This window comes from Plecotus auritus, assembly GCF_963455305.1.
Source record: "Plecotus auritus genome assembly, chromosome: 1".
NCBI lineage: Eukaryota > Metazoa > Chordata > Mammalia > Chiroptera > Vespertilionidae > Plecotus > Plecotus auritus.
Window position 1 is genome coordinate 215,855,673 of NC_137770.1, and position 13,307 is coordinate 215,868,979.

Below are 13,307 nucleotides of genomic sequence, written 5' to 3' on the forward strand. Positions count from 1 at the left end.
TTTAACTTTGTCCTTAGCCCTTAGGAAAAAGTGTCCATCACAGCTCAGATACAGAAAGTAGACATCCCTCTCTTTGTTTTAAGGAGAATGATTTCATACAAAGAATTAAGTACATATAAAATCTCTGGGCTTCCAGAAAGGAGTCCTGAACATCAGCACAGACCTGGCCCACCTCTGGCGCAGTCAGGAGAGGGGGTGAGGGGGACCAAGAGGCTGCCAAGGGAGCACCTGACTGGAGGAGCACACCACAGAAGCTGGAAGCAGAGCCGCGCTCAATGCTTGCCACCCAGTAGGCCAGTGGGTGGGTGGATCCTGGACGGGGGGTCTTATCCAGTATGGATGGTATTTCTTATGTTCTCCATGGTTAGTGAGAGGGAGGTTAGCACAGAGGTTAACAGAACAGTCTGAGACCCTGAGCCTTTGGATCCATAGCCCATCTTTGCCCCCTACTAGCTCTGTTACCTTAGGCAAGTTACTTCCCCTCTCTGTGCCCGGTCCTCCTCTGCAGGAAGGAGCTAATAACAGTCGCTCCCTATACAGATGCTCTAAGGATTAGGTGAGTTCATTCATGTAAAGCTCTCGGGACAGGAGCTGACACATAGATAGCACTATGTGAGCATTTGCTGTGAAGGACAAAATAGGCCTTCTCGTTGTCCTCTTTTGTAGCATTTCGTCTTTTCCTTTGCTAAGGAGATGGGCTACCAGAAAGTGTGACCCTCAAGCCGACTGTCCTGTTGGCTGCTGTGCGTGGTAAGGGTTCATTGCTGACACCAGTGTGACTGAAAAGGTCCTGTTTGTTCGCAGACACTGTTGACTAGAAACTTAAGCCCCAGTTTTGCTGGTGCAGCGAGTCTTATGTGTTTCGTTTCAACTCTTCCAGTTTAACGGGAGGTTCCACCTCCTCCCCAGTGCCAGTGCTCGATGGGCTGAGCTCCTCAGCAGCGGCAGCAGGAGGGTATTAGCATGTCTCAGGGCCAGGAGCTGGCGAGCCCTTTAGGAAAGAAATGCCATATGGCTCTCGCACGACTTGCTTTGGCAGAGGTTAGGCAGTGCTGTGCTGTGTCGGAGAAAACTTTCCACAGATGCGTGCTGTCTTCTGTGCCTCTGGCGTGTTGAACAAGGGCATTGTGAAGCAGCCGTGCCCAAGGAGGCTTGTTTCATCCTGTGCCTGGTGAAATGTGGCTCTACGCACAGTCTGTCGGCCCCGTCTCGGTCACACCCCTGCCCTGGCCACCTGGTGCTCTTTTCCAAGTCCTGACTCTGCCCCCCTAACCCAGACCTGCTAAGTGTCCTTTCTGAAAGAATCAGCATGAGCCAGGACTAAACTGGGGTCTGGGAAAGCGGCTGTCCTTTACTGCTTCTAAATGCCTCTGTGAACTCGTGCACCCTAGTAAGAGCTCTGGGCTTTGGTGTCCCCACATTGAAATGGAAGGGACTGCACTCAAAAAAAATTTGAAGTACATAATCTGCTTCTACTTTGAAGGATGGATGAATGGAAGGATGGATGGATGGATGGATGATGAATGGATGAGCAAACCATTTTCTTTAAGAAGATGAAAGGAGAAAATATCTTAGTATAGCAAAAAATAAAAATAAATAAATCATGGAATAGTCAAAGCCATGAGCAGATTTGAACAGATGTTTTTGAACAGTCTTCGATTGAAACAGAATGAATATTGTCTTTACAAGTCTACACGTTTTCCTGAGGAGTTGGTTGTTGAGAGTCAATTTGGCAGAAAAGGCAGAAGCATCTTCAGGAACAGGACTGAGTCCCTCGCTGCACCGTCACCAACCGGCAAAGCGAGGTCAGCAGCCCTGACCCATGGTATGTGGCTGTGGCAACAACTCAGGTTTTCTTGGAAATTAATCCTGGGCCATCTTTAATGTGCACCAAATTCAAGAAGATATTAGAGTTAAGCTAGTTTCTCAAAATTATCTCTGACGTGTATACTGGCAGAAACTCCTGCTATGTCAATACTTTTCTTCGAGAGCAAGAATCAGGTCAATAAAAGTCTTCTAGACCAGTGGTCGGCAAACTCTTTAGTCAACAGAGCCAAATATCAACAGTACAACAATTGAAATTTCTTTTGAGAGCCAACTTTTTTAAACTTAAACTTCTTCTAACGCCACTTCTTCAAAATAGATTCTCCCAGGCCGTGGTATTTTGTGGAAGAGCCACACTCAAGGGGCCAAAGAGCCGCATGTGGCTCGCGAGCCGCAGTTTGCCGACCACAGTTCTAGACCTAATCACACATCTCCTTCACAAAAGAATAACCATGGACATAGACATAAATATTTTATTTTTCATAATTTAATTAAATATGGCATTTTTAAAAGTGCAGTTTGTTCTAGAAGAGATACTGGCCATTGAAAGAAAAAGAGTTTCTCATCAGGCAGTTTGGTTTTCAGAAGGAACACTCAGAAGCCACCTGCCTGGGTTCAAATCCTGACTTCACCATTCACCAGCTTCGTGACCTTGAATAAACCAGTTAACTTCCAAAAAAAAAAGAGTTTCTGGTGTAAGATCACTTTCTGTAACTGTAATTATTTCATATGTAATACCTATCGGGGTCTCTTTGGGCTCTAACAAACCTTCAGGCAGCCTCAGGACACTGTCATACAGGGTAATATGATTTTCATGGCCCTAAGCAGCTTTGAGTTTGTGGCCCCCTTCCTCTATAAAAATAAAAAATACCAAAAATTTTATTATGCCATTGTATTGGTGTAGAGACAAATATATAAATAGTATTTATCAAAACATTTTCTTTGACCTAAAAGTTATTTTTTTTCTTCTAATTTTAAAAGAAATTACTGCATTTTCATGGGTCCCTAAAAGTCTCACGGGTCCTACGCAGGCTCTGTGTGTGGTGTGCCTGGCGGGTAAGTCGGCTCTGTGGTCATAGCCCCCACTTGACACCAGTCTGCCCAAGACTGGAACACACTCACCATTAGGAAGCAGCGGGCATTCTCCTTCCCTGGAGTTGTTAGTCCCTGTGACCACCGCTACTCAGTTTGGTCCCGAGGTGACAGCTCAGGAGTGCGGGAACTAGACTCACATTGGGGGCCGCGGGGGGGAGGGGGGCAGTTCCCTGCCTTAAAGCCCTCGTCTCCCATAGGAGCCAGTTTCTCTGGAACAACTGCACAGTGTAGCTTCCAGCATCCCTCCAAGGCATGTGCCCAGTTATGCCAGTCGTGCAAGAGTCATCAGACTCAGAGAAGCCCAAAGGTCTGGCCTTCTATCCAGTATTTATAGTCCTCCCAGTCTAATGCAGTTAACCAAGAAGGGGTCACTTTTATCCTAAGCAATCTTGCCTGGCTAGAGTTTGACATTCTTCCCTTATCAGGTTTCCAGGGAAATAGCTAAAAAGTTAACCAAAGGTCAAATTCTTATGCAGAAGGGAAAAGGGTTTAATAGTACTTTGACTACAACATGCAATTTGTCAGTTGTTAAGGGATTAATTATATGAATGTTTCAATCTGACTTTACAATATGTCTGCAGCAGAGACAATGTATCTGGACCCCAAACTCCACTTCTTTTCCCTCTGGCACAGTGAGGCCACCCTTTCCAGAGTCCCTTGCAGGTAGATGTAGGTTTGTGACTAATTCTGGCCAATGAATTATAGTAGGAGTGATACAGATCACTTTCGGGCAGAGCCCCTGAAATCTCTCTGGAAACCCTCCATACACTCTTTCCTCATCTGATGATGAGCTGCAAGAGCTGCGGTGGGGACCTCGGCGCCTGAGGGAGTGGAGGAACCTGGTGTCTGAGTGATTGAGGCGGGCACAGACCCCTACTGCCAACACACACTGGGTGTGGTGTAAGCAAGGGATAAATGACCAGCAAGATCAGGAAAGGATGAAAACGTCTGTGTCTTTAATTCCTCTCCTCTCCCCACCCCCCAATAAGGATGAACTGGTAGGGAATGTTTGATCAGGAAAATTAAATTACTATGGTTAATCCTGTTAATGTTGAGACAAACTACACGACTCATCTCCCCTCCGGCCCTTTCTAGCGTGCGAGGGAAACTTTGAGCAGGGCGCTGAGGAAGACATCCTGTCCCCCATTACCACCTTCTCTGTGGTCCTTTCTCAGAAGTGGGTAGCTTCTGGCTGAGTAGAAAATTCCAGAACCATCTGAGGTTTCTCATCTGAGAAGCCACTGCCAAAGCGGTCCGTTCCAGTCAGATTTCAGGGACAGGATTCGGAACACAAAGCAATCCAAGCTACATGGCCAAGAGGCAGGAGCCAAAGGTTCTCATCTAATTAAAACCCTAATTAGAAAATCGAAGAAAGGTGTGGGCTAAGTCACAAAACAAGTACCACTTTGTACCTGAGCGACTCTTTTCCAAATCTTGCTTATTAAAGGCACAGTGTTACTTATTGTTCTGTGCTTAGTTGTTGTTGTTTTTTAATATACTTTTATTGATTTCAGAGAGGAAAGGAGAGAGAGAGAAACATCAATGATGAGAGAGAATCATTGATCAGCTGCCTCCTGCATGCCCCCCACTGGGGATCGAGCCCACAACCTGGACATGTGCCCTGACCTGGAATTGAACCGTGACCTCTTGGTTTATAGGTCAACGCTCATCACTGAGCCACACTGGCCAGGCTGTGCTTAGTTGTTTTGATAAAGAATTGAGATGTCTCTTCTACATAATATGTAACTTGGGAGCAGTTTTAAGAGATGAGTGTTGAAGTTTAAGAGATCAAATGTCCAGAAAGGCTGAGATGATAGGACTCGGAAGACGGTTTACTCAAGGAAGAGGATTTATAGAATTCAGAGGTCATTCTATGACCTTTATTTTTCTTAACATTGCAAGTATTTATTGGATTACATTGTCCTTCTAGAAGTATACTTATTAATTCTGGAAATTTTGAAAAAAGAAGAAAATAATATTCCCCACTCCCAGAACCTAGAGATAGCCTAATTAACATTTGGTGTGTTTTACTCTATTCTCTTCCATCCACAATCTATTCATTTTCAACAAGTGAAAAAAATCCTGTTGCTGTTTGTAGTGGTGTTTTAACTGTGTTTTTATAAAGCAATATATTGAAAAAATAAAAATTAAAAAAGCAATACATTGAAAAGTTTCCCTGCCATGTCTGTCCCTTCTCCAGTCCCCTGTCCCAGGATCACTGCTCATGGTAGTCTCTGTATATCACATCAGAGTTTATTTTTTCCGTATTCCAACAAATACACACATGACACATTCCACATAAGTCCAGCCCATCGTACACTGTTTCTCACCTTGCTTTTTTCACCCACACTTTATTCTGCACCTTCCTTTTTGCCAGGTCAACAGAGGACTTCCCTCTTCACTTTCATAGTGTCCCCTCCTGTAGATGCATCCCTTTATTAAACATCTCCCTAATGATAGGCCCTTGAGTTGTTTCCAATCTGTTGCTATTACAAACAATAAATAGTTCTTTATGAGCATCATTTACATATATCAGCATATTTATAGGATAAATTCCTACAAGTGGAATAGCTAGGTCAAATGCAATTGTAATATTGATAGGTTTTGCCAAATGGCTCTCCAAACTAATTGTAGCAATGTACCCTTCCATCAGCCATATATGAGAGTTTCAATTCATGATGGCCTCATCAAGAGTGTTTTTAAATCTATAGATTTTTGCATGTATGGTAACTTTTTAAAATTTCTCTGGATATAGCTTTATTATGAGGAAGGTTGACGTGTGTGTGTGTGTGTGTGTGTGTGTGTGTGTGTGTGTTAATTTCTGTCCTATCGGTGTTTCTGCCCAGTGCTTTACTTTCAAAAGCATTAACCTGTGAGATCTCTGGGCATGTAATGGTCTACTTGACCAATAAACATAAGAAGGCTACACCCCTCAACTGAGCAGTTGCTATTTTTCCCTGCATTTATCCCTGACAAATGCACCGGTTGCATTCTGGCTAAATGATTATGATTTTGATAGTAAATGCCCTGCTTTATTTTTAAGATATTTTAGGTAAGAAAATAGGAATAAAGGGAAAATAAGAGTAAAAAATAAATGACAGTGAGAAAAGCTAGATGAAGCCAGAGATGAAGTCAATACACCAAATATCCTGGACACTTGCTAAAGGCAGCTCACAGTTTTGGCCAATGCAAAGAGAAAAACAGAAGTTCAAGACATCTCACTGGTGCTCCATGGGAGCCTGGCTGTTCTGAGCCTGTAACAGACGCAGTAGAGATAGAATAGATTGAGAGAATGCGTGGAGGGAAGTCATTCCTTCTTCCTTTATCCTTGATGCTCACACTCGGGTGCCCTGTGGAACTGGAGCAGCAGAGGCAGCCACAGGACTGGGAGGAAGGTGATCCCACTGACAGGAAGAGAGAACCAAGGAAAGAGGTGGGGAGCATGCTCAGTTAGACGAGCTGCCTCCAAGTATTACTAAGTGTGGATAGGCTATTCAGGTCACAGAAAAGGAAAGCATTTAGCATTATTTATCAAAAGTTCAACTAAATTCTACTGAAATGTTTATAGCACCGCGTGGCCTGCCTCTCTTCAGCCCTGGCCTTGGTCGGATTCCTTTTTGGCACCTTGGCTGCTTTCTCTGTCCAAGTCCTACTTGGAGCTGAGCTCTGTAGAGGAAGGAGGGAATGCCTTGGGCTTGGACGGCAACAAAACATTCGTTCTGCCCGCTGGTGTGGCTCAGCTGGTGTGAGCGTCAACCCAGGAACCAAGAGGTCACCCGTTATATTCCCAGTCAGGACACATGTCTGGGTTGTGGGCTCGATCCCAGGTAGGGAGTGTGTAGGAGGCAGCTGATCAATGTTTCCTCTTCTCTGCTCCCTTCCTCTCTCTAAAATAAATAAAGACATTAAAAAAAAAGAAAGAAAGAAAACATTTGAGTTCCTAGCAGAAGGAGCATAGTTCTAACAATGTTTAGGAAAAAGTGGAGACCATCTTTATGTCTGTACCAAATGACAATACTTTGTTTCCCAGCATACTTCATATATAAAATTATCACTTTCAATCTTAATTGAAAAACTAGCCATTCTGTGATTATAGCTCTAGGGATGAGAGATTTGCTTCTATAAGGAATACGAGAAACAACAATTAGTGCTGAGGTACTGGGGTGAAAATTTACCAAAAAATCCAATGTTGTTGTAATTGCCTTTTCACACACAAAATCATAGCCTTTGCTCAGTATCAAAATAACCTTGTTTTGTTTCCTTGGGTGCAGATAAAGCCATCCTCTCTCCAGACAAACCCTGTTGCTCACAGCACAATATTTTATCCTTCCAGGCATCCTACAAGCCGTTGCTGAAGCAGGTTGTGGAGGAAATATTTGATCCCGAAAGGCCAGATCCTGTTGATATTGAGCACATGTCGTCAGGCCTCACCGACCTCCTTAAGACTGGATTTAGCATGTTCATGAAGGTAAAGCTGCCGCAGAGAGGTCATCCTGAATGGAATGCTATCTTTGCCGGCATGAAAATGCTGGCACCCCCTTCACCCGTTGGGTGCCATATAAGATACCGTGCAGTGTTTTGACTCTTCTGAAACCAGGTGCAATCTTCACTTAACTTTTGGTTAAGAGCAGCCTGCCCTTCCAGCCTCCTCTGGTTTCTTTTGATCTACGCACTGGGATCTTTCCTGGTTGAAATGTGAAGACACAGCCCTTCAGGGCAGGGTAGCACTGTTGAAAATGTTTCTCCTGCCTGGCCACATTTCCATGCCACACGAATCCATGTACTGTTCTGCTGTTCTTAATTGGTGACAGCCTGCTGTTATTAGTTCTAGAACTTATTATGCAGGATAACGAGTAACTTTGCTCAGTCATATGGTTAGCATCACCCTAAAACACATTTTTTAAAATCTTTTCACCTTTTTCACCCAATCCTTCAACCCTCATCTCCCCTGACAGTTGTCAGTCAGTCTGTTCTCTGTATCTATGAGTCTGTTTATATTTTGTTTGTCAGTTTATTTTGTTTGTTAGATTCCACATGTAAGTGAAATCATATGGTATTTGTCTTTCTCTGACTGGCTTATTTCACTAGCATAATAATCTCCAGGTCCATCCATGCTGTCACAAAAGGTAAGACTTCTTTTTTATGACTGAGTAGTATTCCATTGTGTAAATGTATCATAGCTTTTTTATTTACTCATCTACTGATGGGCACTTGGGCTGCTTCCAAATCTTTTTTTTGTTTGTTTTGTTTTTTGTTTTTGTTGTTGTTAATCTTCACCCAAGGATATTTTTCCATTGATTTTTAGAAAGAGTGGAAGGAAGGGAGAAAGACAGAGAGGGGGAAACATCGATGTGAGAAAGACACATGGATTGGTTGACTTTTTATGCCCTGATCAGGGCCAGGAATCAAGCCTGAAACCAGTGTACATGCCCTTGACCAGAATCGAACCTGGGACCCTTCAGTCCGCAGGCCAACACTCTATCCACTGAGCCAGACTGGCTGGGGCTGCTTCCAAGTCTCAGCTGTTGTAAATAACGTTGCAGTGAACACAGTGGTGCATGTATTCTTTCGAATTAGTGTTTCAGTTTCTTCAGACATATTCCCAGAAGTGGAATAGCTGCATCATAAGGCATTTCCATTTTCAATTTTTTGAGGTAACTTCATACTGCTTTCCTCAGTGGCTGCTTCAATCTGCATTTAAAAATGACTTGTTTGGGCCCACACATTCCCAGTTGACAAGTGCTAGGATTTCTCCGGCTAATAGCGAGGGTAGGTCAAAAATCACTGCACAGCCTTTGCAGTGGGGATGAAAGGAGCAGAAGTACACAGATGCGATCTATTTTTAACCCACTGTAAAGTTTCTGAATTTAAAAGGATCTAAATAAGATTACAGGCTGACCTCCCAGTCTGTGCCAGGATTTCAGTTGTAATAACTCTTGGAAATAACAGAATGTTTTGCCAGCTTCAAAGCGTCTTTGAAATCATGAATTAATCTACATAGAGTTCATATATGCATCTGCCAGGAGAACTGGTCCACCCTGAAGCCAGAGGACAGAAGCCAGACAATCAGACTCGAAACCGCGCAGTTCACGGCCGGAATGGACGTGCCGATCTCCTTCCCGCTGTTCCCAATGATCAGCAACTTCTGCTGCAATGAGTGCTGGTGAAGTGTGTGTGTGTGTGTGTGTGTGTGTGTGTGAGAGTGTGTGTGTGTGTGTGTGTGTGTGTGTTTTAAATAATGCAGCACAGATCAGCTTCCCAAGGTTTTTCTGAGGCTCCTGTGTTGGGCTCCTGTGTTGAGGGTAGCCCAGGGTTGTTCAGTGGCCCTTCCTGACGGCTGGTTCATACAGAAACTTCCAGGCTAGACATGGCCTCTGACCTTCTCCGCTGGAGCACCCTATTCCTTCCTCAGAAGCTTGGCCCTCACCCTGAAGAGAGACTACAGTAACCAGCGTGGACCTTCAGGCCCGGTCAGTGAGGTCTGAGGCTGGCCCCGGGGGCTGTGTGTCCTTTCCCAGGCAGGCCGCTGCCTTCACGGCCTGGCCAAGGGCACACGTGGAGCTCGAACTGCCTGCCCTCTGCTCGCCACACGAGTTTCTCGTTTGTAGAGAGGCCAGTGAGCATGGGGGGAGGCCCTGACTCGCTCTTTGCCCAGCGATGTTCCACAGAAGAACTTGTTCCTTAGCGAAAGGGCCGGTGACCAAGTATGTTTGAGAAATACTGGGTTAAACAGCAAATCGAGGCAAAACGTTTGCCGCTGGGCTTCGCAGTGCCTTAACATGCTCAGGGGCTGCGCAGCGCTGCAGGCCCCGGTAGGAGGACCGTCCGCTGGTGGTTTCCACCACTGTTTCGTGAACCATGAGACGCCACATTTTGAAGTCACCCGTTTAAGTGCTGCGGAGTGTTTCTGCCGCCCTCCCTGTGGTCAGACACTTCACGGTCCCAGGGTGGGCTTTGCTTAGGAAGACGGCAGAACCCTCCTGGGCCCCACCAGACCGCTGTGCTCCTCCCCTTCAAGCCTCCACAGTTGGGGTCATAAAGAAACCCTCCTGCACACCAAGACCCATCTCACAGGAGGCTTCCAAGTCATGGGTTTAAGGGAAAAGAATGTGTGTGCTCCCAGCAGCTGTCGGGATCCATCCTGGCCCTCGGTCCCCAGCCCCAGCCCCCAGTTGCTGGACCTCTGCTCTCCGTTGCCAGGTGCGCCTCATCTGCCTACAAGGGGTGGGAGAATCTCGGAGGGCTGGCCAAAGAGCCCTCCCGTTCCAGTGTTCAGTCGGTGGCTGGCTCTTCCCACCATTCCATGGAACTTGGCAAGGAAAGTTATCTCTGGCCTGTGTGTTCAGGGTTTCAACAAAATTGGGACAAACGTAGAGAGGAATAGCCAATAGGGCTTTGAGAAACTAACTGTGGCTTCCTCTTTGAGGCAGAGGTGAGGCCCTCGGGAAAGGGTGACTCTGTCTGCGTTGAGGCCAGTGGAGAGGAGATGCAGGAGGCAGGCGAATCCCACGTGGCTGTGGCTTCTTACCAGCCCGCCCTGGTCCTGCTTTCCCCTGTTTCTCACTTACGGCCCAACGTTATGCAGCCAGCCTGTGCTCAGCATGTATCCTGGGTCAGCCATTCTCGGATGTAAACCTCACAACGATCCTAGGAGGTAGGTTTTATCGGTCCCCCTGCTTTCCCACTGGGGAAACTGGGCCCTGAAAGGTTAAGCCGGAGGCGTGAACTCGTACTCCTCTCTGTCCTCAGGTGTTTTCCAGGAAAGCACACAGGAGATGGGACGCCAGGATCTGGCCCTGGCCCGTCTTACTCCCAAGCCCCTGCTCCTCACCACATGCTTTGGCTCCAGGATGCTTCAGGCGTTTTCTTAGAAGTTAAATATTCATATGTCATTAATTCTTTTCTTCATGATGACACGTTAGCACAGATATTTTCCCTCTTCCGTGTCTGTGCGGGTCATGAATTAATTCCATGCCTACACTGGCCATCGAGGCGGCCAGTGTGAGGGACATCTCCCAGGGCATCTGCTGGTACCCTGTCTGCTTTCCTGGGACTTGGCCCCACCGCTCATTGGCAGTGCGCAGCCCCCCCAACCCCCACCCCCACCCCCCCAACCTCTGCCAGGAGAAGAAATCTGTGTTTTGGCATTGAGCTGCCTCTTCACATCACATCTCTGTATCAACAGTCATTGCTTTCTTGCCACTTGCTGGCCCACGCTTTTCCTCCAGGGCCTACTCCCCGCCCACCCCCCCACTCAAGACTCACTGAATGGGTGCTGAGCCTGAAAGAAACAAAAAGACTGAGTCAGATGAAAGGCAGGCGTCCCTGTGGGATCCTTGTGCTCAGGGAATTCACAGAGCTCTAGAGCTGGGCTACCCTGTCCCTGGACTCCCCGCTGGTGTCACAGGTGACGTCAGTTCACGTCACCCAGGTGCAGTATCCGTAAAGGATGGTGTGGCTGAGGGCCATTGAGAAGCTGGTGAGAGATGTGCTAGGAATGGGGCCGGCAGACTTTCCCACAGGTGCGCTGCAGGTGCCCCACAACAGGTAACAGCAAGAACACAGGAGAGGGTTTTCCAGGCCCCCAACGCATGTCTTCTTCAGGGCTCCGTACCTTTCGCACACACCTCTGTGGCTTCATTTATACATCGTTTTATAACGATACACGTTGGGTATCTTTTCCCAGTGTTTTCTAGCTGCACAGCTTGGTCCACTGCACAGTAGGGATCAAGATACCAATTCATTGGCCCCAGCCAGTTTGGCTCAGTAGTTAGAGCATCGGCCGGAGGACTGAAGGGTCTCAGGTTCTATTTCAGCTGCAGGCTCGATCCCTGGCCCTGGTTGGGGCACATGGGGGAGCAACCAATGATGTGTCGCTCACATCAATGTTTCTCTCTCTGTGTCTCTCCCCTTCCCTTCTACTCTCTGAAAATCAATGGAAAAAAATATCCTTGGGTGAGGATTAACAACAACAAAAGATATCAATTTATTGGATTGTAATCACTTTTTTGAATGAAAAAAAGAAAAGAACAAACTAGCAAGGTGAACAGAACAACCCAGTGCATGCATACACACATACGATTCAAATGTATCTCTCACTATAGGCCACAATCAAAAGGACGTGAAAGCTGTGGCTAGGAGAATGGAGGGCTGGTCTAGGTCTATTTATTTCTGCATCCTCAACACGTAGGCTAAGTCCCCATGGCTTTACACACAGCAGGCACTTGCTGAAGGTCCGGAGGGTGGCCCCAGTGGTCAGTTAGAGTCATTGGCTCCTTGTTCCGACTTTCTGCCCTTAACACATTGAGGACCAGTAGTTTTATTGCTGGCTTTACCCAGTGACCAGATAAGTTTCTATTGAACCAGTACAAAAACATTTTACATAAATCCTAAAGGCAAGCTTTAAAATTAAATACCCATTGCATTTTGAAGTTATTTATTACATGTCCTTACAAGCTAATATCTTTTTAAAGTATGATACTTTGTAAAACACTGTGCAATATGAAGTGTAACTAAACAAAGCTGGCAAATTCTCGTGATCGGTCCGCAATGTGTGAAACAAAAGCTGTATCTCAACAACTTCACAGGGGGTAGATCAGTCAACTCCAGTGACCCTCAAAGGAATCCCTGACCCTCCTTTCCAGCTGCTAAACTAGGCGAAGCTGGTCATTGTCTTGTCCTTACGTAACCCCAGAGAGGCAGCGGCCACTCGCTCCCACTCACCACCGTGCTGGCAGGGCGTGGGGGAGATGGACGCCTACCTCCAGCTCCGTCAAGGAAACCTGCGGTCTGTGCTCCTGTCCACACACAGCTGCAGACCCCTTTCCAGCCTCTCTGTCTCTAGGGAACAGAGAGAAGCAAAGGGCGGGTTCTGTCGTGGGAGAGCTCCAAGGAGTCGGGGGGAGAGACGTCCTCACAGGTGGTTAGGCAGCAGGATGAGTGTTCTGGGGGAGATTTGGGGACCTCTTTTCTATTTAATATCTGTAATGACTTTGTCTGGTTTTGTAAATAATAGAAGGCCAACTAGTATATGCTGCCTAACAGCAGTCACTTCATTCTACCGCTTATGTCTTTACAGCTGGCCCCAGGAGGCAATAGGGAGGAGTGGTAACACGTCCGCGTCAGACCGTATGGCTTAGAACTAGCTGTGTGACTTGGGTGCATCACTTAACCTCTCTGGGCCTCTGTTTCCTCATCTGTGAAATGGGGACAATAACAGTACCGACTGTGTAGGTTGTTCTGAGAATTAAATGAGTTAATGCATCCAGAGCACTCAGGACAGTGCCTGGCCTACAGTATGTGCTGGTTAAGTATTTCCTACTCCCATTTTTGTGAGTGTGTGATCCTGGCCAGACTGTGACTCCGGAGAAAAGTCCGCCTTGAGTGAC

At 46.5% G+C, this 13,307-nt stretch overlaps 1 protein-coding gene across 1 annotated transcript in view; it reads left to right on the top strand.

Annotated features, from left to right (window-relative positions):
- Positions 1-13,307, top strand: part of SCFD2 (sec1 family domain containing 2) — a 338,453-nt gene that overhangs the window by 304,287 nt on the left and 20,859 nt on the right. Inside the window, exon 7 of the mRNA XM_080662736.1 lies at positions 7,253-7,387. Within this exon, the coding sequence (XP_080518862.1) occupies positions 7,253-7,387 (135 nt within the window). The remainder of the gene's footprint in view (positions 1-7,252; positions 7,388-13,307) is intronic.